The following is a 23,928-nucleotide window of genomic DNA, read 5'->3' on the forward strand; positions in this document are numbered from 1 at the left end:
ATCTCTAATAAATAGTAGTGTTGTTTGCATTATCTTAGTGCTGCTAAAAAAAGTTAAGCTGCCTTAACACTTGTCTTCAGTATTTTGAGTTGGTTTAGACAAGGAAACTATACTCTTCTTGTAAAGAAAAGGTGATAATTTTATACTCCTCTCTCTAGGATAGTTTCCTGGCTTGTAGTGGCAAATATCTCCCAGTGCCTGGCATGGATTCACCTTCTCATAAACTCTAACATCCATTTAAAATATTGTGTTTTCTGTAAAGGTGGCTGCATGAATATGTATGCAGTCTTCTGGAAAACAGATATTCTCCATGAAGGAAAAGCTCATTTTTTAGGTAATGTGGAAGATATATATTGATACAAACACGTATTTAACGTATGCAGCTGAATCTTGTGCTTATATTGTTTTGTGATCCAGAGACAATGATTAAAGATGTATTGAAGAACCTAGAGAAACACCAGGTGAATGTGGAGAATCTCAGCTCAACAGAATTGGATGAGATTGCTGATACTATCGCCAGTGCAATTCAAACCATTGGCATTCAGGAAGAAACAAAGGAGAGTACTGGAAAAACTGGAGAAGACAAAACAGAAGCACAAATGAAAAAAGAAGGTGTTCAAGGAAGGGCAGAGACACAGACTGGATTAATGGAAAACAGTGTTAACAAACCAGGTATTAATTCTAAGAGTTAAGTACAGCAAAAGATTTTTTTTTTTTTTTGTAAAACAGTTTTAAAGAAGATAGGAGGGAAAGTTTCTTTGTTTTTCCCCAAAGGCTGCATAATTCTAGCCTGGTTGTTTTCTTTTTACAGCAGATACTTTATTTACTGAAAATGCGTCTTTTTTGAACCCTTGATCTTCAAGATTCGCAGACAAGATAGATCTATGCACCCAATTATATTGAAATACAAATTGCTTTAGGTTGTGTTGTCTAATTTCCATTTCTTGGAAATGAGACGTGTAAGCAAAATGTTAATAAAAATTATTACCTTTCAATAATGTATTTTGAATTTTAAAAGTTATGGTTTACAGATAATCATTCTTTAATGTACCACAATTACTTGCAGAAGAAAGTCTTGGGTACAGGTAGAAAACTACTTGTTCCCTTTCCTGCACAGGGAAACAAAAGAGTTGTTACTGGACACATATTTTCCTGGTGATGCAGAGTCAGGAACTCCAGTAATTGCCATTAATGTGTTAATACCACAGTGGGACATAAGTTAACACCCATTCTCTGTTGTAGGAATGTTATGATATCTAGGATACCAAAAACATATGCTATAAGTGATAAACAGTGATTTGAACTTAGTTTTTTTTTTTCATGGTGCTATATTGAAATACTTACTAGTTAGGGATATTCTGGGTATTTTAATTGTCAGTTCTTTTTGTAGATTAAAATGAGCAGACCAAAGGGTTTGTCTTGAATCATGCTGGGAGAGATGAATAAGACTCAGTTCATAAACCAACGAGCCAGCATTGTTAGACTGAGGTTAATGACATGACTGCATAACATCATTGTAGTTAAACCATGTCATGGTTTTAGTAGATATCTATTGAATTGTCGTCTTCTTCCGTGAAAATATGTGTAAGGGATGTATGTATTTACTTTAATATAAATTCCCATTCAGCTAGCTAGAGCCATTTTAATGTGTGATTTTTTTTTTTTAGCTATTGATAAACTGATATGAAGATTGGACACTTAATTAGCAAAATAACACTATTACATTGGCTCTTGAAGTACTTTGTCTATTGATCTTGCATTAATTTGCTATCGAAGTGGGGTTAGAATGACAATACTGAATTATACAGTGCTCTTTACTCTGCCCTTTCAGCTTTGATGTCTTAATGTTTAAATTGCATGAAAAGGCCACCACTACAAAGTCAGCCTGTAAATGGTGTTTGCTTCATATATGATGTTTTCCCTTCATAACTATGTATTTGTGCTTTTCATATCCTACAGACAATGGAGTACGGGAAGCCAGTGCAAGAACCGATAAAGAGGTAGAGTACCATTATTGTAACAAAACAAGTATTACATCTTGGAATATCAGGTTAATATGTAGTGAAGGTCAAACATTTCTGAAACATAAGACTTGTTTTATGTCTTGCGTGGATGTAATTCAGTATCAGAGCGTAGGCATATTGTTTTTCATACTTTGAAATGTTAAATGAACATTTATTTAAACCTAAACCAAAATGAGTTTTGTAGTTCAAAAAACCAATATCAAGTCCAGTTTTGCCTTTCTTTCATTCATAAATAGACAGAATTCATAACAGATCGCAAAGTTCAGACAAATTCAGGCTTTTCCTCAGGTTAGTAAGAAAATGACCGTATGACTTTTGTATTAATAGACTATACCCTATCAGTAAGAGTTTGAAAAGTTATATTCAGGTTTAGTTCAGTATAACATTCCTGGTTTTAGTTCTAAAAATAATGGTATTCTTTTAACACAGGATAACACTGCAAAACTAGTTAACTTCTTGAATGAGAATGCATTACGTGAAAATATGCCTAAAGACTTTATACCTGAAGTCTCTACTAAGACAGAAACCAAGAAATCTGAAGACACTGACTCTTCTTCCTCAGAAGAAATAAATGCTGGTGTGGAAAATGTAAAAAGTGAGACTTTCTCAAGGGAACTGACAGCGGCAGAGAACAGTAAACCTGACTCCAAAGACCCGAGTGAGACCAGCTACTGGATCAAGAATGCTTTAATGCAGGATGGAAACTCCTATAAAGAGCCTCAAAAAAATACGGGACAAGGCTTACAACTTGAAGTGAAGTCTTCTGAGGAGAAAGAATATGGATATATTGTTACAGTGAAAGAGTAAGTATAGCAGCCAATTTCAATGGCATTTTTAACTGGAGAAAAGATAAAGTCATTGCACCTCATGAAATATGAATGTACAAGAGGCAAATGCCACAGGCCTGATTTTTAATCCAGCTGAAACCGTTTGGAATCTGTTCAGTACTTTGATGAAAATACAAGAAAAAAAGTTTAATTTTCTTATAGTTGCCGCTCCTCCAATGCGGAAGATTTTTAGTTTGTAGGTCTTTTGCTTAGACCTCTCTCTGTCTTCTCATGTTCCAGTGACCTTCCAATATGTCAGTACGCGTTCTTATGGTTAGGATGTGGGCTTTAAATATTTGACTTGAAAGTAGCCTAAATATCAATGCCTGAGTCATTCTTTCAAAAAATGACACACCATAATAAAGCACAATATTTTCTCAGTGGTTTCATTTTGATCTGAAAATAACATGTATAGGAATCCAAACATCACATATGCAGCTAGTTTAGAAAGAAATACCTAGTGATTTCAGGTCATGTCACTAATGAATTTGACATTTAATACTATACTTTCAAAAGATAGCTTTTTTTTTTTCCTCTTACGATACACAGTTTATTATAGGAACGCTTTGAAGTTTAGAACGATGTAGGCACTTTTCCCTTTTCCCACTGTGGGAACAATGTTGTATTTGATTAGTAATCCCAGCTCATCTTCTGTCAGAAATCAGGAATTTCAAGGATAGGCTTACAAATCTCTGCCCAGTATTACAGAGAAAACGAGACAGAAACTTCTGTAGCATGCATTTATTCTTTTGAACGTCTCAAACTTATTACTGGGATCGAAGGCAATAGAAAATAGAAGATTCTTCTTTTTTACCACACTGTGTTGCCTTGAAATGCATGTGGTTGGGTGACAGAGGACAGCTTCTTGTTTGGCTTCTCCCAGGGGCTACAGTTGAGAAAGATGGGATCATGGAGCAAGGATGCCATTTGGGGAAGAGAGTATAGATGGTGCATAGAGGGAGAGGCAGAAGAGAGTGAAAGCCGGGGCTCGGCAGCCCGCAAACCTCAGAGATGGAGGCTTCCCAAAATGTAGGGAACACGCACTCACTCCTCAGAGATGACAGAAGAAATAGATTTCATAAGGACTCATGGGTTACCCTGCAGAAAATAAAAGTTACTTAGTTACTGGAATGAGAGACACTTGAAGGAAGGTGCTCACCTTGTGAGGACATAGAGTGGGGATGAGAGTTATATTAACAGTTCCTTGCATTCCTATCATGTCTCATTCTGAGTTTTATTTTTAACATTTTAGTGTTGAATTTTATTAACTTCCTAAAGAAAACCATCTCTACTGTTAGAGAAGACCTTTTGAGAGTTTCAGAGTACTTGCTTTAAGAAAAGTCCCAGACGATTTGGATCTTCATACTTGTGTTAACTTGTCTGTGTGTTAATGATTATTTCATAACCAAGTGCTTTGGATTTAATTAACCAGTTTTAAACTACTTTTACAGTGGCACTTTTCAGTTGTTTTCCTGTAATGCTCATTTTTGTTGACTTGTTCCTGCAGCAGGCTCGACGTTCTTAAGAACCTCGTCCAGGACAGAGCTAGTTATTACAGAGTATTATTCCAGTTTTTTGTCTAGGTCATAACTTAGTCCTTCAAGTAGGTTACACTTCTGTTTGCATTTTGTCAAGGGGGGCACTCAGGAGTTTTCTTCTGTGTTTTTGAAAGCAGTTTTCCAGAAATTGATGGTATTCTTTAGTGAAACCACGCTTCTTGGTTCCTGCCTGTGAATGCCGTGTGAAGCATTAAAAGCCAGTTTTTCCCCAGCTCAGTGCTACTACCCCCAGGCCTTTTAACTCGCATCAGTCTGGAAATCACTTTAAATCCAACAGTATCTTCATGACACCATCTCATTTGACCATCCAGGCTTATTTGGCTTATAAATTCTCTAAAAGCTTAGAGCTTTCACAGCTCTGTGTAGCTGGATATATTCTGAATTTTGGTCTTCACGGCATGTAGATTCTTCACTGTGTCATCTTATCTGGTTTTCTTCCTAGCTGGTCCCCTGCTGATGACTTTTCCCTGGATTATGTCTATTATTATTCAATGAAACTTGCTGAATAGGGTCATTTGTCCAAAAATTCTTGGTCCTAGAGGACTCCATATACAAAAATATAATTTAGCATAGATTTGTTCAGCTTCTTTGCTATTTTCAATGCCAGAAAGATAAAAAGTACTTTTCTTATATACTAGATTATTACAGTTTTAGTAAGTTTTGGGCAAGGTGCTTTTAGATAAACATTGGGATGTTGTTAATTCTCAGCAAAGATGAGAAAAAATTTGCAATGTCTTAGATGAAACTATTTCAAATGGTTTGAATTCAAAAATTTGTTTATCAAAACAATTTGAGTTTTTAATGGTAACCAGATCATTGTATAGTGCTCTTACTATCTGTATTCATAAAACTTAACTGATAACTCCTCACTACTTTCTTAGAACTTTGAGTACAACTAGATGTCATCTTCTCCAAAGTCACCGTAGAGAAAAAGAAAATAAGCTTTCATTCTTGTTTTCAGTTCCTAATCTGAAATGAGATAACTGTTAATGAGAATTAGGTGATAGAGCTGAACTAAAGAACAATTCCTTTTGTACCAGGATTATGTTGTATTCAATCTGCAGCAAATAGATTTTGGTTCAGGGGTCTTAGCCAGTGACTTATAACTCTTCAATGATTTGACCCTCAGCATTTCAACTCCCAAATATACTGGTTTAATTTTTGTTGTTGTGGTTCAGCTTGTTTGTTTTGAATAGGTCCATCTGAAATGTATGAGTAAAATGAAAAACTCACATGTTACAAAAAAACCCTTAGATTTTCTGGAATCTTGGAAGATGAACAAAACCTGTTTAGGAAATTCCACATACTAAAAATGGACTTGTACGCTCTGCAGGAGCAGTGAAATACTGTCTACAGCAGTCTAGGGATTTGTTGTGTGCTAGTATTTCCCACAACCATTTCCTGAGTACATAAAGTGGCCTTAGAGAGCAATTGGATCAGTGTAGCTGAGAGTTTTGATGATGCCTTGTTTTCATGAATGTAACTGTAATTCCATTTTTTTCTTGCGGGACAGAGGGTAGAGAGTGGAATGCTTGTTAACTATCACTGCATAGAAAAGAAATTTTGAAGTCCATTTAAGGAACATTTTTTTAGTAAGCTTCCAGTATAATTCAGTTTCTGTCCTGAAAATCTCACTGGATGTTTGCAGTAAATAAATAGTATTAATAAATGGCATAGGTGCATGGTACACATTTGTATATAACTGTGCGTGCATATTACATTCATACAGTGAAGAGGCTGGAACTATTCCTAGTCAGATCTGTGTCTATCTGAAATCACTTCTGTTTGATAGGTGATCATAGTCTGTAAGTACTCAGAAAATTGATTTCACAACTGATAATTGATATTTTGTGTTTAGATCTTTATGCTTTTTTCAAAAGTTCTCTAAAAGAGAGAGGAAGCTGGACCTAAAGGTAGGCACAAAATGTATCTTTCTAATAACCCAAGTGTTAGTCAGATTCATTTGTAAAGTAACTTTCTTCCATTAATTAGCACATTTAAGATTTTAAACCTAAAATTATGATTTAAGTGGTTTTTGGTTTTGTTTGTTTTTATTCCACTCTTAACTTGTGCACACAAAATGAAATACCAAAATATAACATGAGAGGTACTTATTTATTTTCCAATACTACTATCTTTGTATGTTTTGCTTCTTCCTTCATAAAGCAATAGGTCATAGTTTCAACCCATCAGTTTTTATTAGCCACGATTTTTTGGAGCAGCAAAGCTTCATTTTTACAGCTGCAACAGCGAGCTTTTGGTGAGAAAGGGAAGTAGTCCAATGTATTTGTACACTGGGGATAATAGCTTAAGTTCTTTTCACCTTCTGATCTGAAAATGGAACTGAAAAGTTTATACTCGGTGGTGTAGTTGACAGATGTCAGGGGTGATCCATTCACTATTAGATTCTCAGGCTTCCATGGCTTTGCGAGTGTGACCCAAGGAGATATTAAGACTGCTTCAGTGAACTCCTAAGATGCCAGCTTTTAATTGTGCCACAAAGCAAAGATAAACATTTCCATGTAATACTTGAAGAAAAGATTTGTGATAGTTTAAAGACTTGTCAAAACGGCAGTCTGATCGTCAATGGCAAGAACAATAGGTCACTCCTGCTGTGTTTGTTGAGTGACCTTTCAGATGGTTGGAGCAGTGCAATCCATACCAATCCATAATATCCATCAGCGCTAAGCTTCAGAATGAATTGACAGTTTCAGTGTAGAAAATTGTCCGGCAAATCCTCCACCGTGCTGCTTCAGCACTTTATTATGCTGAGAAACCAATCAAATTAGGTGATTTACTTTGTTTACTCTTTTCTCTTTCCAAAAAAAAATGGTATTCTGTCACTGTAGCATTTGTGTGGAAAAACACTTGTTTCTTTCTCAGTGTAACTGCTTTGAACTGTTTCTACTAATTTTAGCTCTGAAATTCTCAAGTAATATTATAGAAGTTATCTACAGGGTGCCATTTTCATTTCTATGCTACTTGGGCCTCTCCATTATGGTGGGAATACATCAATGTGAGCTCCCAAATCAGAGAAGTCTTTGCTTTTGGACCAAATAACTCTTCCTATTTTCTGAACTTCTAGTTCTTGAAGTATGCAAAACTTTTTTTTAGTTGGAGATAATGCCAACACTCCGATTTGTCTGGCAGGATATACTCTAAGCTGAGGGCCAAGATGCCACAATCAAAATATTTAAATGATATTTAGCTTCCTGAGTCCCCCATGTGGAAACCCAAAGCCTGACTTTCCAGAACGTGTAGTTCTTACCACCTTCAATAAAACTAAATGCAAGCTGCTGCATGCTCAGCATCTTAAATAGTCAAGCTGGTGTGCAGTTTCTTAAAGATGAGACTTGGTAGACCTAAATGCACTAAGAAAAGTCTTAATTTAACAGTAGGAAGTTCATTACTTTTCTCTGCTTATCATAGTCTTTTGAGCTTAAAAGTCAAGTCGTGCTTTTCCAAAGCCACGTTTGGAGCTTGGACACTTGGTGCAGAGGAACCCGTCCCATTTTGCAATTTATCAGCATGCATGTGCTTTGAATTTTTTATGTAAATACAAGATCGCAGACAGCTCATGGCAGCTCTGTTAGCTCATGAGCCAACTTGTGGCATTGTTGTATTAGTCAATTCCTGGATCTTTCATGTTTTGTCATATGTTAACTATCAATTCTAGACTGTCTATTTACAATTATATAGGCCGTAAATCTGTTCGCAACATATTAACTTAATTGGATCATACATGCAATTCTATGCATTTAATTTAGGGTAGCTGGCATTCTGCTCAGATGCTGCAAAAAAGCTGAAAATGGATCTTGTGTTCATAACATAAAATTGCTGTGGAATATGATTAGTCTTACCCATTTAACGTACTGAAGGGTTAGGTTAATTCCAAATACTTGATATTCTTTTTCCACTTTTACAAAGGTGATAAATGATACTGCTCTGCGTATAATGATTACTTTCTGCAGGGTGGTGTTCAGGTTAGGACCCTGAAGCTGGGTTGTACAAAACTCTTGGTTTATTCCCCAGGTTTTCTGTTTTCCTAGGCAAGTCATTAAAGCATTATATTTTTCTTATCTTCATTATTTGTTTCCCCTATCAGGTTAAAATATTTAGTGCATTTTAATTGCATTTTAAAGTGACATTTAAAATAAATAGGAGAAAATGAATCACAATATCTACAGCAATGAAACAGAGCTGATAGGTTTTATTGTTCCTTGTTACTGGAAGAGATCTTGATATTTTTTAGAAACTGAGCTTTTTGTGTTCCATGAAGCTTTTCAGCTCCTTTTTAGAAAATAATGACAAAAAGCTCTTGTCCTTTAACATATATACACAAACAGAAACACTGAGTTTATCTTCTATGCTTATATCAATGTCTTCTTTGAAATTGCTATTCTACCTAGTAGTGCATATTCTTCACTTAACTTTTACAACTAACTTAAAAAATAAAAACAATTATAAACATACCTAAAACAGAAAAGCTCTTGCTACTCATGTCTGTTAAAATCAGCAAGGAACAGCATTGCTGACATTAAAAAGATTAAATGAAAGATTTTTGCCCTCACTTTGTCACTTTCCCTATCAATCTCCACCCTTGTATAAATAAGTTCCATAAATGTCCATCATTCATTTTAAAGCCAGAAGTTTTGCCTCTGATAACATAACATGACTTTCTACCTAAATAATACAGGTGGAAAATACTTGTTTATGAATTTATCCAGTAGAGACAATTATGTCATTGTATCTCAACACTATAACTAGTGGAGAGACATAAATCTAGAATCTTCCTTGGCTGACTTTTCATGTGTAACTATTCACACTCCCTAGAGTTTTCTGGACATAAAATAATTTTTCCCTCTTTAATGCTCCAGATTCCTTGTGATATTTAGAAAATGACAGAGACCATATCCCCCACATTATTGCTTCAGTGCCTTAATTCTGATATTATATATTCCCATAGGAAAATGATGTTTCATGCATCTTATTCTTGCACAAGAAAATAAAAGCAGCAGTTGCTGTAGCTTTTCCATAGAGAGGAATATCTGCTGCATTTTTCTTTTCAATATGATAGTTCAGCTTTGAATATTTTGAATTTCTTCTTATCTGTTGTATGTGCAGAAATAAGATGATAGTCTGTTCTACTTCTGTTGCCCTTAGGTTTTGAGCTTCCAAAATCTGTTGAAATATATTATCCCAGAATATGATTCTCGCCTGCTGATGTTGATCACTTTACAAGAGAACACTCCCTCCATCTTTCCTTTCTCTTCACTTCCCCAGATATTTTCCTCTGCTTTCTATCAGGACCAGCTCTGCATTTTTAGCTCCAGAGGAACATTCAGAGCAAAATTTTGAATTGGTGTACCTGGTGACCATCTGATCTGTCACACTAGCAGCAGTAATGGCATGGAATCACTCCGGTCGTTTGAATTCATGACAGGCAATGGGTAATTGTAGGAGCACGCCTGGAGTTCCAAGTAGTGCCACTGGGACTAGCTCACATTTATGTCTCTCTGCTCAGCTGAAGAGATGTGGCCTTGTTTCCCAGAACAGACATTTCCATTTCTGTCCTTCCATGCCTTGTGTGCCCCATTAGTATCCCTTGTTTGGGTCTCACATGCTGGCTCTTTGAGGAAAGCCACTGGTGCAGGTACCCATGACCTCTCCAGGTGCAGGTTCAGGTTCTCTGCTGTCTCCAGGTGATGGACCTTTAATCTCTGAGGCTGCACATTACATATTGGCCCCTCATCCTAAGAAAGATGTTGAGGTACTAGAGAGAGCGCAGAGGAGGTGACGAAGCTGCTGAGGAGCACGTCTGATGAGGAGAAGCTGAGGGAACTAGAGCTGTTCAGGCTGGATAAAAGGAGCTTGAGGGGAGAACTTATCACTGTCTAGAAAACTACCTGAAAGGAGGTTGTAGCTTGGAGGGTGTTGGTCTCTTCTCCCAAGTATCAAGTGATAAGACGAGAGGAAATGGCCTCAAGTTGCACCAGGGGAGGTTCAGATTGGATATTAGGAAAAAATACTTCCCAGAAAGGGTTGTCAGGCATTGGAACAGGCTGCCCAGGGCAGTGGTGGAGTCACCATCCCTGGAGGGGTTAAAAGACATTTAGATGAGGTTCTTAAGGACATGGTTTAGTGCTAGATTTAGGTTATGGTTGGACTCAATGATCTTGAGGGTGTCTGCTAACCAAAACGATTTTATGATTCTATTCTATATCCCAGAACTGGGATGGGGCTGGGAGCTGTGCTTTGTTTTCATAAACAGTGGTTCACTAAAACCCCAAGATTCTGCAATATCTCACAATCCCATATGGTCAATACTTAGAGTGTATCACAGTCAGTTTTGGGGGGAAATTACCATGTAGTTCATTACAAAGGAGTGATAAATTTTAAGCTTTTGAAATTACTGAGAAGGAGAAAGCCAAAGATCCGGATTCCTGGGAATGCAGCAAACTGAATCATAATGCAGTGTATTATGTACCAGTACTCCTTCATCAGGGCTTTTCTATCCAGTCCTGGGAAGCTCAGATATAAAAATGCCATCATTTAATTTTCACACCTGAATTTTTTTTGGAATTTCTTAACCTCTAAAAATTAGAATGAAGTTATTTTAATCTCACTCTAAATCACTTTTATGCTCACAAATACAATTTCGTAAGAAAATCAGTGAGAACTAATTTGGAACACACAGAATAATCAGATCTGAGAAAATATTTAAATTTATCTTTCAAGTAGATATTCTGGCTTTCCACTGGCACTTGTTTGAAGAGGATATGCCACAATCTAAAGACTAGGTCTATCTGCTGTAGAAATAAATTTAGAGTTTATTTCCTAAAAGTGCAAAGATTGCTTTTTATAAAAAGTCAGTTTTAAAAGCTTTGAAGTTTGTATCTCTTACAGATTTTTTTTTGTTTCTTCAACATCTTTCTTTTTAAAGTAGGTTGTTCGATGTCTTTTGTCATTTTAAAGTTATATTTTAAATTTAAACCATTTGCATAATAAATTGGCCTGGGCTTTAAGCTGTCTTGAAGGAAGAGGAAAGATATGAAGGAAGGGAAAGAATGAAAAGTCAGAAATACATCAAAATGTGTGTCCTGAGTTATCCTCAGTCTCATTTATCAGTTACTTGTATGAAGGAGTAATTTGAAATGAAAGAACAATTTTGCATTTTCGAGGCTTTTCTGCATCAGAGATTCAAGGTTCATGACAAGTGGACTCCAGTGCTGTTTCTAACATTCAGCTTAAAATGCATTAAGGGAATACTTTAGTGAGGTCCATTTCAGCCTCAGAAAGGAGGCTATCACAATTAGGGCACAGATTATTGCCATTATTTCCATGCTTCTGCTGGAGACAAAGCATCTGTATGAATTTGTTGCTATTAACACAGCTGGAGGGTGGTGCGTGTTTAAAGCAATGCAAGTACAAGCTGGCACAGTGTCACACTTCCATTATAACTCCAGAGAGTTCATCCTTCTCGACTTCTCTATCACTCTCGTGTTTCCATGATGCTGTTATCTCCTCTGACCTTCATGGCCTGGCCACTGCCATTGATTTTTACCAAGTGTCATCTGTGTTACAAATTGGTCTGGACTTGAATCTGTCTGTATTAAGAGGTTTAAATTCACACTTACTGGTGGTGGGAAAAGAGGGAAAAAATTACAGAAAGTGGGAATTTGCTGAGCTGTCAAAATGGAAGTAAGCTTAAATGGGTTTTATGGCTAATAAAGCCTTTGAGGAAAGCATAGAAAAAGGAAAATGCAGCCCAATGCAATAAAATTGCAGTGTCCTGAAAATGATTGCGATAACAGCGCTGTGAAGTCAAGCAGCTCTCAAACAATCCCATGAGTAGCTCTGTGCTCAGAAGTTATTTGGTTGCTCTTGTGAATCCTGTATAAATATGAACCATTTACAAAATTAATCATTATTCAAATTTGAGGCACAGACTACATTCAAACCAAATTAAATCAATTTAGTGCTGAAATACATTATTTCTTTAAGTCTTTACTGGGGATGTGTGCTTCAAGATGTATGAAACTAAACTGAAACACAGAAAAAAGTCTCAAACTCAGCCAAGGCATCATGGACTTGAAGCTTCAGTGCCCAAGACTTTCATTATGGGTTATCAGATGAGTTACTCTCAAGGACTCTTCCAGACAAGAGAAATAAATACAACTTCGATGTCTAAATATTTTATTTTTTTTAGGCTTGATAGGCTCAGAAAGAATTTAATGACAACACTATAATTACTTTGAAGTTAAAATGTTCCCGGTAGTCCTTGCTGTACCACTTACCTCCTGTGTGACCTGGAGCAAACCACTCTTAATGTCTCAATTTCTTCTCCATAGTATGGAAAATATGCATCTCTCTCGTGATCATTAAGGCTTCCTTTGTGGCTAGAAAACTGGGAGTTGAAGAAGGTTGGATTTAGTAGCTTTATAATGGTTGCCGACATGATGAGAATGGGAGAGTCATGTCACTGTGTTGCCGTGTCTTCTCAGACATGCCACGTGCTACCTGAGATGGCCGGGGCATGCACTCCTTCCATGAGGTGTGTGTAGATGGCACTATCCACCTATTTTTTTCTCATCAGGTAAATGCCACATCTTTCCTCTGCATTGCAGGGTGCATGGTTCAGGTGTTCGTAAGCGCAGATAAATCAGACAGGTTTGGTGAGTGACCTTTCAGGTCAGAGAAGAGCAGTGGTGTTGAGCTAGAAAGTGTCATGAAGCCAGATCCCAGCAGATAGGAATCAGTGGGAAGAGAGGAGGGAAAAATCTCATAAGGAACCTTGCTAAAGCTATGCCTGTTTTTGTGATGGCATCAACAGCTCTTCCACAGTTCGGTTACTACTGGAATTCATACACAAGGAGTTTTGCATCCTTCTATTTCATACTTCAGTAACTGAGTTTCCCATTATGTTGCTTGTTAAAATATTTACTAATCTTGGAAAAAAAAAAAAAAAAAAGAAAAAAATTAAACCGTGTCCTTAAAATAAAACCTTTCCTAGTATTGTTTTCAGCTTCTCTGAGCTGAAGAAGTGCTCTGGTCACCAAATCTGAGACCACATCAGTGATATGCTACTATTCACATTATAAATCTTGGTGATTGATATCTGAAGGCTACCGAGCCTCAGCCTCCAGGAGTCAGTACCAGGGACCCTCTCTCCTCCGTCCTGGCAGCACCACACCTGGAAGACCCTCAGGAGTGAATCCCTGATGAGATACATCAGAGTCTCATGGGAGAAAAGCTGCTGTTGCAGCAAAACCCCAAGTTGTACCTGCCCTTCAAATCACCAGGAGATAAACGGGATGCTCTTCATACTGACTTTAAGGAGGGTGAGTCACAGAGCAAGGGCCAGGGTGTCACTGCAGATTAAGAACTGGTTATGAGATAGGAAAGATTCGTCATGAACTGCTGCTTCTCAGCGTGTAGAGAGATTAGTGGTACCCCATGGGCAAATTGTCTCTGTTAGGAAGAACTATGGAGGATTTAGAAAAATTCCAGATGGATTTAAATACATTGAGGGATTAAGGAACACAATAGTAGATGAAATTCAGCTGGAATAAGTGTGACAAAATAGTAGACATTAAGAAAAATAGTCCTTCTTGGGGGGAAAAAAAAAAAAAAAAAAGGTATTCATAAATCTCCTCATAGTCTGGGCTCTGAGGCTGTGGCAAATTTTGAAGAAAAGATTTGCTGTGTATAGATATATCAGTCCTACCCTTGGCATGGTGGTGCTTATTTTTGGACTTGAAAATTTAAAAGAAGGGGTGCAAATCCTGAATTAGGTGGCCCATTTCCCTGACATGTATTTCTAAAACACAGATGAGTCTATTACATATCACTAGGGTCAAGAGTTCAGCAGGAGATTTTTTAAAAAGATAGAGATTTTTATAAGTAATGAGCATACACGTAATCACATTAACGATTTGTAGAATTATACTATAATCTTATATATCTGTTTTTAGAAGGAATACTCTTGCTGCGGGGTATAAGGGACTGATTTCTGATCTGTTGTTTGCGCAGGCTGCAGTGCAATGGGTGTGCATGGAGGCAGAGTGAGAGGCTGAGATTATCACCCCAGTCTGGAGACACGAGGGTCACGTGTTTCATGATGTTCATGTAAAGATAAAACAGCACCATTCTTGTATCTGACTGGAGTCAGATACTGAAATAATTTGGAATCTGGTCTTTTCATGTGTAACGTTCTTGCTTATTTGATCAGGTGTCACTAGTACTCCTAGGATAGAATATGGATGTTCTGCTAGTTTTTGACTGGGCTTTGGGCAACTGTCTGAATACCAGCAATTTCATAGCAACCCTCACACACTCTAAGTTTTTACTCTGAGAATTGAAAGCAATGTCGAATACTGTTACTGGAGAAGTTTTTAACATATTTCTATCTTGATATTTAGCTATGTGAACACAACAGTGTCCAAGACAAAAATAACAAAACACCAACAAACAAACAAAAAAAGATTTCTGTCTGTTTTCCTGGGGTAGACTTCTTCTTACAGAGGTGAATCTCAGCTGACGACTTCTCTTACCCTCCTTCAGAACTTTTCCAGGATTATCTTGGACTTTATTTCTTCTTATTTTTGGACTCTTCTGTATTTTTCTGATGACTTAAGATCAGCAGCAGGAACTGGTGGTTGCTTACTCCACCTTTATGTTTTCCTCTCGGCTGCTTTTAGCAGGCAGAGCCCTCACAGCTGGTGTGCACCAGCCCCTTGCCCATGGAGAGGCAGCACTCAGGTCCCACAATTCTGGCTCCTCTGCTTCTTCTTGCCAAGCAATACACTGAGAGTGGAGACACAGGGTGAAAAGAATCAGGCCTAATACTGGCCCATGAAGGTGGGTGGTTAAAAGTGCTGAAGCTACTGTCACCTCTTCAAATAGACCTCCTCTAGTGGATTTGATCTTTTGTATTCGTTAGAGCAAATACTAAGCAAACAATTCCTAGTGTATCTGTAAGTCATGTTAAAGAAGCTCCATACACCTCAGAGTCTCTTGCCTCAGCCTGAGCCCTGTGACCAGAACGTACCCAGTATATGTGCTGTTTTTCAGGAGGATGGCAGCTTGTGCCAGAGCTGGCTGGGCATCTCCTCCCCGCTTCCCGCTGGTAGGGAGTTTTCCTGCAGCCTGGTCCATGCCCGTGCTGCTGCCAAATGGTTTTACCAGCTGGAGAAAACTTGACTTCAACTTCATTCATCCTAAAGGTGTACTCTTTATTTGATTTTCTAAAGCATTCCATACGGTATTCCAGACCCATCTTTTGGAACTTTGAGGGGTTATTTTTAGGTTTAGCTTCTGTCTGCAGTACTAACAAGATTGTGCTGCATATTAAGAAAGTGATACCATTGCCCTGTCAATGAGAGGAAGCCAATTTAATGTCAGTGCACAGAGACATTATTGGAAAATGACCAGGTGGAACTTTCTCAAATAATTATTTTAAACCATAGAATGCATCTTTCTTAAAATTTGAAAAGACTAGAGGAAAATATCTAAGATCAGTGCTAATAAAAGCAAATCTTCAACATGAAAGATGCTCCTGTGTATGCCTACTAAGTGAACAACTGTTAAAAAATCTTAGTTATAAACACTCAAAATAAATGCAGTGGTAGGCAGGACCAACAGAATTATGTTTGTCAGCTCAAGACTCAGATCAGCTTCTGAAGTACCATCACCAGAAGACACTGATCTTTGGTTGAACCCATCCAAGTGATTGTCAGACTAGGTCTTCTGGTGGATTATTTTTGGTAACATGTGAGTCTGTGGGGTAAGGACCCAACTGTGAAAGAATCTCACAGGTCTAAATCAACGCATTCACCTGCAGGGCATAATCGGAGTGTACCCCTCCTTGTTTAACTACTGAAATTAAATTTTTCAATAGATTTGGTCCATTCAGCTTCTGTTTTCAAGAGTGTTGGATATCTGTCTTGTTCTCTATGTGGTTAGTAACTTTTACCTTTAAGGCACATTTCTAGGTTTTAGGCTGAAATGTGGTTGTTTCACAATTTAGGGTAAAAAACACACTGCCTCATTTAGGTACCAAACTTAGAGCTGCGGGATGCTGTGCAGCTTCCCTAAGGATAGGCATGTCATCCACTTCATTTGATATCACTGAGCTCCCGGAAAGACAAGTGAAGACATTCCCACACACAGAGATTCAGGCACCTTCTTTCCTCTACTGATTAGAAGGGAGTTTGGGAGACTCCAGAAGATGACCCCAACTGCAAGGTATCTCCCTGTTCCACTGATATGTGCTGAACAAGTATGGATATTCTGGGATCCAGTGTATCTAGAGCTTCTCTGCTGAAAGGCATTTGTGTACTGTCTTCTGCTTATTACTGCCATGGTTAGAAGGTGAAGCAGAAGATGGAAGAGATCTTACTGAAGTTATTCTGAGCAGTTTTAAGTCCCACATCCTGGATGGTGCTCTGTGTACCATTCCTGAGGCATAGCACTGTCCATCATCGTCTTGGTGGCCCAGCAGTTCACCTTCAGCAGGCATAAGAGCAACAGAGGAAAGTAGACAACATGCAAGAGATAATGTCTTGGTTTGCTGCACTCAGGAGGAAGGAAGATGTCTGGTCCAAACTTAGTTTTTGAGCGTGTGTGCATTTTAGAGTAGTAAACCCTGAAAGTGGTTTTAAAGTTAACAGTCTGAATAAAATATGCCTTAAACCCAAAAGTCCTGTGTGCTGCCTTCAGGTTCTACCTTCCTCTGTTTGAGATGTGGATTCTATACTATAAAGCTAAACACAAGCGTAGCTAAAATTTTGAACCTTCTCCAAAGGAAACAGGTGGAGTAGAGATGCCGCTGTACTTGAGTTTGGGTAGCAAAAGAGAGGCTGAGTGTGAGAGTGGCACTTACTTCCCCAGAAATTGTGCTTTCTGTATTGCCAGGACTGTAGTGTACTCTTTCAGGCTTAAGAGAAATGCCTTGTAATTTTAGTGCAGTGGTCAGCTGGAAAGAAGCAAACTGGCATTCATTGCCTATGTCCCAGTTTAAGCAAATTTTAGGTGGATTGAACCCTACCTTACTTAAGATTTCACTGAGGATTAGACTGACATTGAGGTTAAAGTAGTGCAGTTCTCAAGTCAAGCCTATTTCTGTACTGTAGATTATTCTTCATTTTTGCAGAAAATGATTCAGTTGAACTAATCTGACAGGGCTGACTGGATGTCCATTACAGTGCTGCATTAAAATTGCTAAACAGAGTATTGGAAGGGCACTAGGTACAGTCTGGTAAAGACAATGCATAATTTGAATGACGGCACTAAGGGAGCATTTCAGAGTTTGGTAAACGGATTTCTGAAGACACTTGGCAATTGGGAGGAGGAAAAGCAAATGAGAGCAACTGCTTGTGAGACTGTCATAACCCCAGCATAACATTGAGCTACATGTTGCTCTCCTTGGGCTGGAAGCAGGCTTGGCAAATGTGAGCAATCAAGCCATCTGTATAACTGGATCAGATTTTTCACTACCAAAATGGATCAATTTATGGGATTGTTTTGACAGTCATGTTGGGAAATACAGAACATATAGTTTTCATCATTGTTTACTTCTGCTTTTCCTCTTGTTCCCTTTGACTTTGCCCACTGTCTTTTATTAGAGTTTGAGCTCCGTTTAGCTCAGCATGCAGAGCTGGCCATGCTGCCAGTGTTGCTCCCCGCAGAACTCCTCCTGTTCCTTCATTTACATGTTTCCTTCTTATTCTTTAACCAGAAGGGGAAGCTTTGAGCCTTGAATGCATAAATCATTAGGTCCAGGTCAAAAATAGACAATCTATTATTCAAAGTGATTGTTCTCACTCATCAGATTTGTAGTTTATCTTGGGAATTTCTTGGAAACATGGCATTCATTTGTAACATTGTTTGGATAACTGCAGCATGAGGCTGAACTGCTCCTGAGGTCTGCATCCAATATTCACAGAATCCCAGAATGTCAGGGATTGGAAGGGACCTCAAAAGCTCACCCAGTCCAATCCCCCTGCCAGAGCAGGAACACCCAGATGAGGTTACACAGGAAGGTGTCCAGGCGGGTTTGAATGTCTGCAGAGAAGGAGACTCCACAACCCCCCTGGGCAGCCTGGTCCAGTGTCTGTTACCCTCACTGAGAAGAAGTTTCTTCTCATATCTAAATGGAACCTCTTGTGTTCCAGTTTGAACCCATTACCCCTTGTCCTACCATTGGTTGTCACCTTGTAAACTCAGCAAAAGAAAAGTGAAATCTTTATTAGACAACAGCGGAGGAAGATTATAATCCAGTGTTCTATTACTTAAATTACCTCTGTAAGTGGATTGTTCCTTAAAGTATTTCTGTTTTCAGCTCCCTCACTGGGAGGGATTTAGATATTGGAAGATATGGAATATTGTTTTCAGCAGGCAATCTAGTTTTCCTATATTCAATGTCCAGTACACTTTGTGAAAACATTTTAACAAACAATTACATCAAGTTGGGCTTCCAAATCCGCTGCTGAGCATTTAAATGAATTACACTAATTTTCAGAAGTGCCTAGCAGCTCACATTAAGTTAAGAGATATTTATTCCTGTACTTTAATTTTTAATTTATCTGCAAATAAAGTAGCTTTGTAGCTTAGATGTGCTGTGAGGTTTTTTTTGTTTTATATTTTGTTTGTTTGGCATTTTTTTACAAAAAACCCTTGGTGAAGTTATAAGGAGCTGATTGGTTAGTGATTTTTTAGCTCAGACAAGTACGTATAGATTGGTCCATTTATTTTTCACATGTTTAAAGTGGGTAGGGAAGTTTTCGTGGTTAAATCATGATGTTAAATCATGACATCAGAGTCTTGAACTGAACTAGGAAGTCATTTCAGCTGAAGGGTAATGTAGTACTACCATAAAACATTGGCTATTTTTAGCAGAGATATAAGACGTATGCTCCAGCAGGTATAACTGGTTTAGTGCGATAGTTGTGCACTGAAAAGTGAGATTAAACAAAAGCAGCAGTGAAATATTTTGCGGATGACAATCTGACAGACTTTAAGACTATATATATCTACATAAATTTGAAAGGAAATACTTATATTTCATTCCCCATTTATTTCTTCATTGTCATCAACCTTTCAAATGAAGTATATTCTACAAATAATGTGAGAAAGAGATTGGCATCTGAGTGAGACAGAATGCTTCTACTGGTTCAGTGGGGTGTGAATCTGTCAACTGAAAACTAATAATTCTGCTAGCGCTCACACATAGAGATGGCATTAGGAAATAAAGAAATGGAAGAAAGTTAGTTATACATGAATTTTTAATAATTTCTGACTCTGTTTTCATCTTCCAAGCTGTAGAGAACTGGAAACCTAAAAAGGACCCCCAGAGAATTATTGTAAACTGTGGAATGTATCATATTTTTGTTTAGTTCCTGTTATCGTATCTTAGCACACTTAACTTGAAGGAAGATGCAAAAGAGGAATCTATAGCAAGTGAAATGAGAGTACAGGTAGGAAACCCAAAGTAAGCACTATCTCGGTATCTCAGCTGGCAACAGCTGTATCATCTGCAAAAGGGTGCTATGCCATCCAACAGTTTGTTCTTCATAAGACCAAATTCTAGATCAAAGCTGATCAGAAGCCTTCAGAATAATAAAATGGAGGGGTAAAATCAAGAAGGACTATTAAAGACGCTGCAGGAGCCATTAATTTTATTTTGCAGAAAAAGTGTTAGCCAGCCTCAAGGCAACTTGCAGAGCATAAATAGCAGCCATGGGTAGGTCTTCTGTCGCTTTTGTTGTTTTGGTTTTTTTCCAGTATGTGTTTTATATCTCTGAGGCCTGTACAAGTTGTGTTTTCTTTTTTTAAATGTTCACTGTTACTGGTGTACTGAAATATCTTATCACAGGTTCCCAAAAGAAAATGCATATGTGTTGGACTTGTATTGTAGCTTGTCTGGAAACCAATGGACCACAGCCCAGAGTCTCACTCTGTGCAAGGACTGTTACAAAAACAGGGACCCCTCTCTCCCCCGCCACTATAAGACGCTGAAATGGCCATCTTGGCCGTTGAAGTAAAGTAATGAAAACCTGATCCCCACCCTTAGCTCTCTTCCCAGTGTTTGGCCTTGAGAAAAGAGTTTCATCGTTAGGGTTGAGTCTAAAGAGTCTTCTTTCTACTGTTACAATTTGTCCCTGAAGTATCTCATTATTTGTATCTTATCTACTTTTGTAATGCTTCCTTTGAATTAATTTTGTAGTAGCTGAACCCTGACAATCACAGATGAATCATAGTCATAAAAAGAAAACAACAACAAACACCAAAAACCCACCAACCAACACTCCATAATATGGTAATTTCTTCCCATGTAGGACTGAATCGAGCAAGCAGAAAACCAAGCATAGTACAACAACACAAATAGAAGCTGTTCCATGAGTACTGTGTGCTTGCAGTGGGGACGTGTGGGAGGACCACGGGCAGGAGGATAGGTGATATTTGCAAGTTGTCTTCTGGTAACCGTCCTTGTATAAAGCAGAAATCAGAAGGGTGATCTGTTGCAATGTAGTTTCTGTAACACTGTGCTTGTGGGAATGGTGTATTTCCTGTGTGTAAACAAGGCTGAATGCACTCACTGTACGAACCGTGCAACACTAAACAAAAGCAAAGCAGAAATAGAGTGTGGAGAATGATGTTCTGCCATTTTTAGATAAAGGATTTGAATATTCAACTCTCCTACAGTATGACTGTCACAGAACTGTAATAAATGGTACTAGCATGGATCAGTGCTAAGAAGTTGGAAAAATTGTTTTGGAAAACATCGTGATATGAATTAATCATTCTTAATCTGAATCCTCAAATGTGATAGTGTCATCAATAACAGTACTGGTACCAAAGAGGATTATAGATAGCACTATGCCTTTTAAATGTGCACAATTTCTGGTTCTCCACCTTTCCTGTGTTATTATGAATGGCAATTTCTTAGCCTATGAAATGGTATGTGAGTTTGTGAATTTATGCGTTTTAGTTTGGTGTTGGATGAGGGTTACTAAGACTACTCCTGGATGCCTGGGCTTGCAAAAGAATGGCCTTCCAGCACCATTTTCTCTCCAGCATTCTTCCCAGACCATAGCACTCAAATGCTCTGATTACATCCCCCCCTTTACTGTTACTACATTGGATCATAGCAACATACCTTGGTTTTGAAGTCAGAGAATGCTTTTTCTGGGGAGAAGGGGTAAGCAGGGAGTAGGCGCTTGAGCCTTCACAAATTAGACTCCTTTGGTAAAAAAATGACAGCAATGTACGTAGCAGACTTTGCAGGTACCACTGCGTAGACTTGCTATTACAGTAAAAGCCCACTTGCTGACACCAATCATTTCCGTAAAATTTAAGCCAACATCTTTGGGAGAAAAGATTTAATTAACACATGAGCCCCTGAGTCACTATGACAATCTGCTTTCATAGTGGTGGGAATAATCACATTTCTACCCACTGTCAGCCCTTGAAGTATAGGGGTTTTATGAATAATCTATGGTACATTTTTTCCTTACAGAAACAATCAGATTCTTTTGTTCCTTTCACACAAGAACATTTCTGTCTTAGACATCTAGAAAAACTCTAAATTTATCTGGTGCCTTGAGAGGCTAGCTCTGCCTCTGTGACAGGAGGTCTCTTGAGCATTTTGGGTTAGTAGCATGAAGTGAGGCTGAGCGATTCCATCCTAATGGAGATCCACGTGAGACACCCCATTATTTAAACAGAGGTGCCCTTAGTGCAGTGTATGCAGAACACAGTGCAATAAATAAATAAATAAACAATGCTTATTGCAGATAATAAATAAAATTGTGGCAATGATTATTACTGTGAAGTAAAATTAGGTTCAAAAATGTTCACTGTGAAGCAGAAATAATAACCCAGGTACAGAGCTCTGAAAAATCTTTTTTCCCTCTTAGTCCATTTGAAAAGATCATGTCTAACAGTACATGTGTTTTTTTTGACACCTCCTTCACCAACTTGTTATAAATCCTTGAAGGAAAAAAAGAAGAATCTTTTTCCCCTGGTTTAGTCTCATCAAAGTTGTTTCTGATTTACTGTGGCATAAGTTAGGGAAGTATCCAGCTTGTAAGATTTAATTTTATGATCTTTGTTGCTTTAAAACTGTTGAGAATATTTCTAAAATCACAATTTAGACAGGGGATGTTATATCTGTTGTTCTCACTGGACATTGCTGCATCATTTCCTTATCTTTTTACTTTCTTAATACTTTCATATTTGATACCACAGTACTGAAAACAGCTAAACAAATAATGATCTGTTTATTAGAGACAGAATGTTTTTAATGCATCTTTAAAGTTGTAAAAACTCTAATAACATGAAATTTTTGCAAATCTAGATTTTTGCATCTAGATAAGTGTTTTTTAAAATGATAGCAGTCCTCTTGTGTTAGGCTTGATTGCAACCAGTTTTCTAAATTAAAAAATGTAAATGCGGCATTGACAAAGGTTAAAAAGGTTTAAAGTGGGTTCTGTCAGCAGTGCACGCACACACCAAACTAAATCCCATGTATCTAATCAGTGTCCTCCGGACTCTGTGCCTCGCTCCATTGTTTACTTTCAAATCCATAATAATTTTGTATCCTTTCACTGGATGAAGATTCATTTTTGAAACTAATGAATTTAAAAATGTGCTTTTCCCTTGTCCATTTGATACTGAGCCTACAATTTGACTTTCATTGTTTGTTTCCCTCCTTGTCTCGTCAATTCTTTTTTTTTTCTTTCTGTCCTTTTACTTTATTACAATTTTTATTGAGGACTGAGATGAACTGGTTGCTGCATCATGGGCCCATTACACTTCCTAACAATTCCATTTACACCTTATTGTTTGTCTTATTGCTGGAAAATTCAGGTGATTCATCATGCCTGAAGAAGCACCTGATCCCAATTCCCTTGATATCACGATCACTATGTGACAGGAATACAGTTAGTGGTGGCTTTCAGACTCTAAGAGGCCAAGGTGATAACTCTTTTGGGACTTTTAGCCTCTCAAGTATTGATGAGTTCCATTTTCGTAATGCTCTGTTTTCTTGCTCCCTTTCAACAGCCCCCTGAGTGTGGAAAAGGGCTTGGAGTTAATAAAAGAAGTGGCAGATCTCCTGAAACTGCAGATGAGTGCCTTCGATGATGTCAAGTACGTACACGGAATTTGCCCCTTCTTATTTTGTTGGATTTCTCATTATTTTTGAATAGTTTGTCTTACAAGGATATATCTGCTCTTTAATGACAAAATTAATGAGAGTGTGAGAGAGACGAAAAAGAATATTGTGATGATCTTTATACTGTCCCTGACACACAGGGGCAAATTATTTTGAAAAAAATTATAAAGACTGAAATTTTTCTATGCTTCCATAAGGAAAAATAGTCTGTTCAAAGCACTTTAAAAATATTACTAACCTTATTTAACAGTTTGTATGTAAGGAAAGTCTCATGAAGGGTCATCATATCCAGTGTTGCTCAGAGGGAAAATTACATTGGAGATGGGTAAGAACTTGAGTCC

The 23,928-nt window shown here is 37.8% G+C and overlaps 1 protein-coding gene across 1 annotated transcript in view; it reads left to right on the plus strand.

Annotated features, from left to right (window-relative positions):
• The window catches only part of PTPRN2 (protein tyrosine phosphatase receptor type N2), a gene marked incomplete at both ends in the record, with an annotated part of 644,991 nt that overhangs the window by 250,658 nt on the left and 370,405 nt on the right, over positions 1-23,928 (plus strand). The window contains 4 exons of the mRNA XM_080338634.1: positions 418-672; positions 1,960-2,000; positions 2,454-2,827; positions 23,476-23,562. Coding sequence (XP_080194760.1) covers positions 418-672; positions 1,960-2,000; positions 2,454-2,827; positions 23,476-23,562 — 757 coding nt within the window. The remainder of the gene's footprint in view (positions 1-417; positions 673-1,959; positions 2,001-2,453; positions 2,828-23,475; positions 23,563-23,928) is intronic.

Source organism: Nesoenas mayeri, assembly GCF_963082525.1.
Source record: "Nesoenas mayeri genome assembly, chromosome: 2".
In the NCBI taxonomy this organism is placed as follows: domain Eukaryota; kingdom Metazoa; phylum Chordata; class Aves; order Columbiformes; family Columbidae; genus Nesoenas; species Nesoenas mayeri.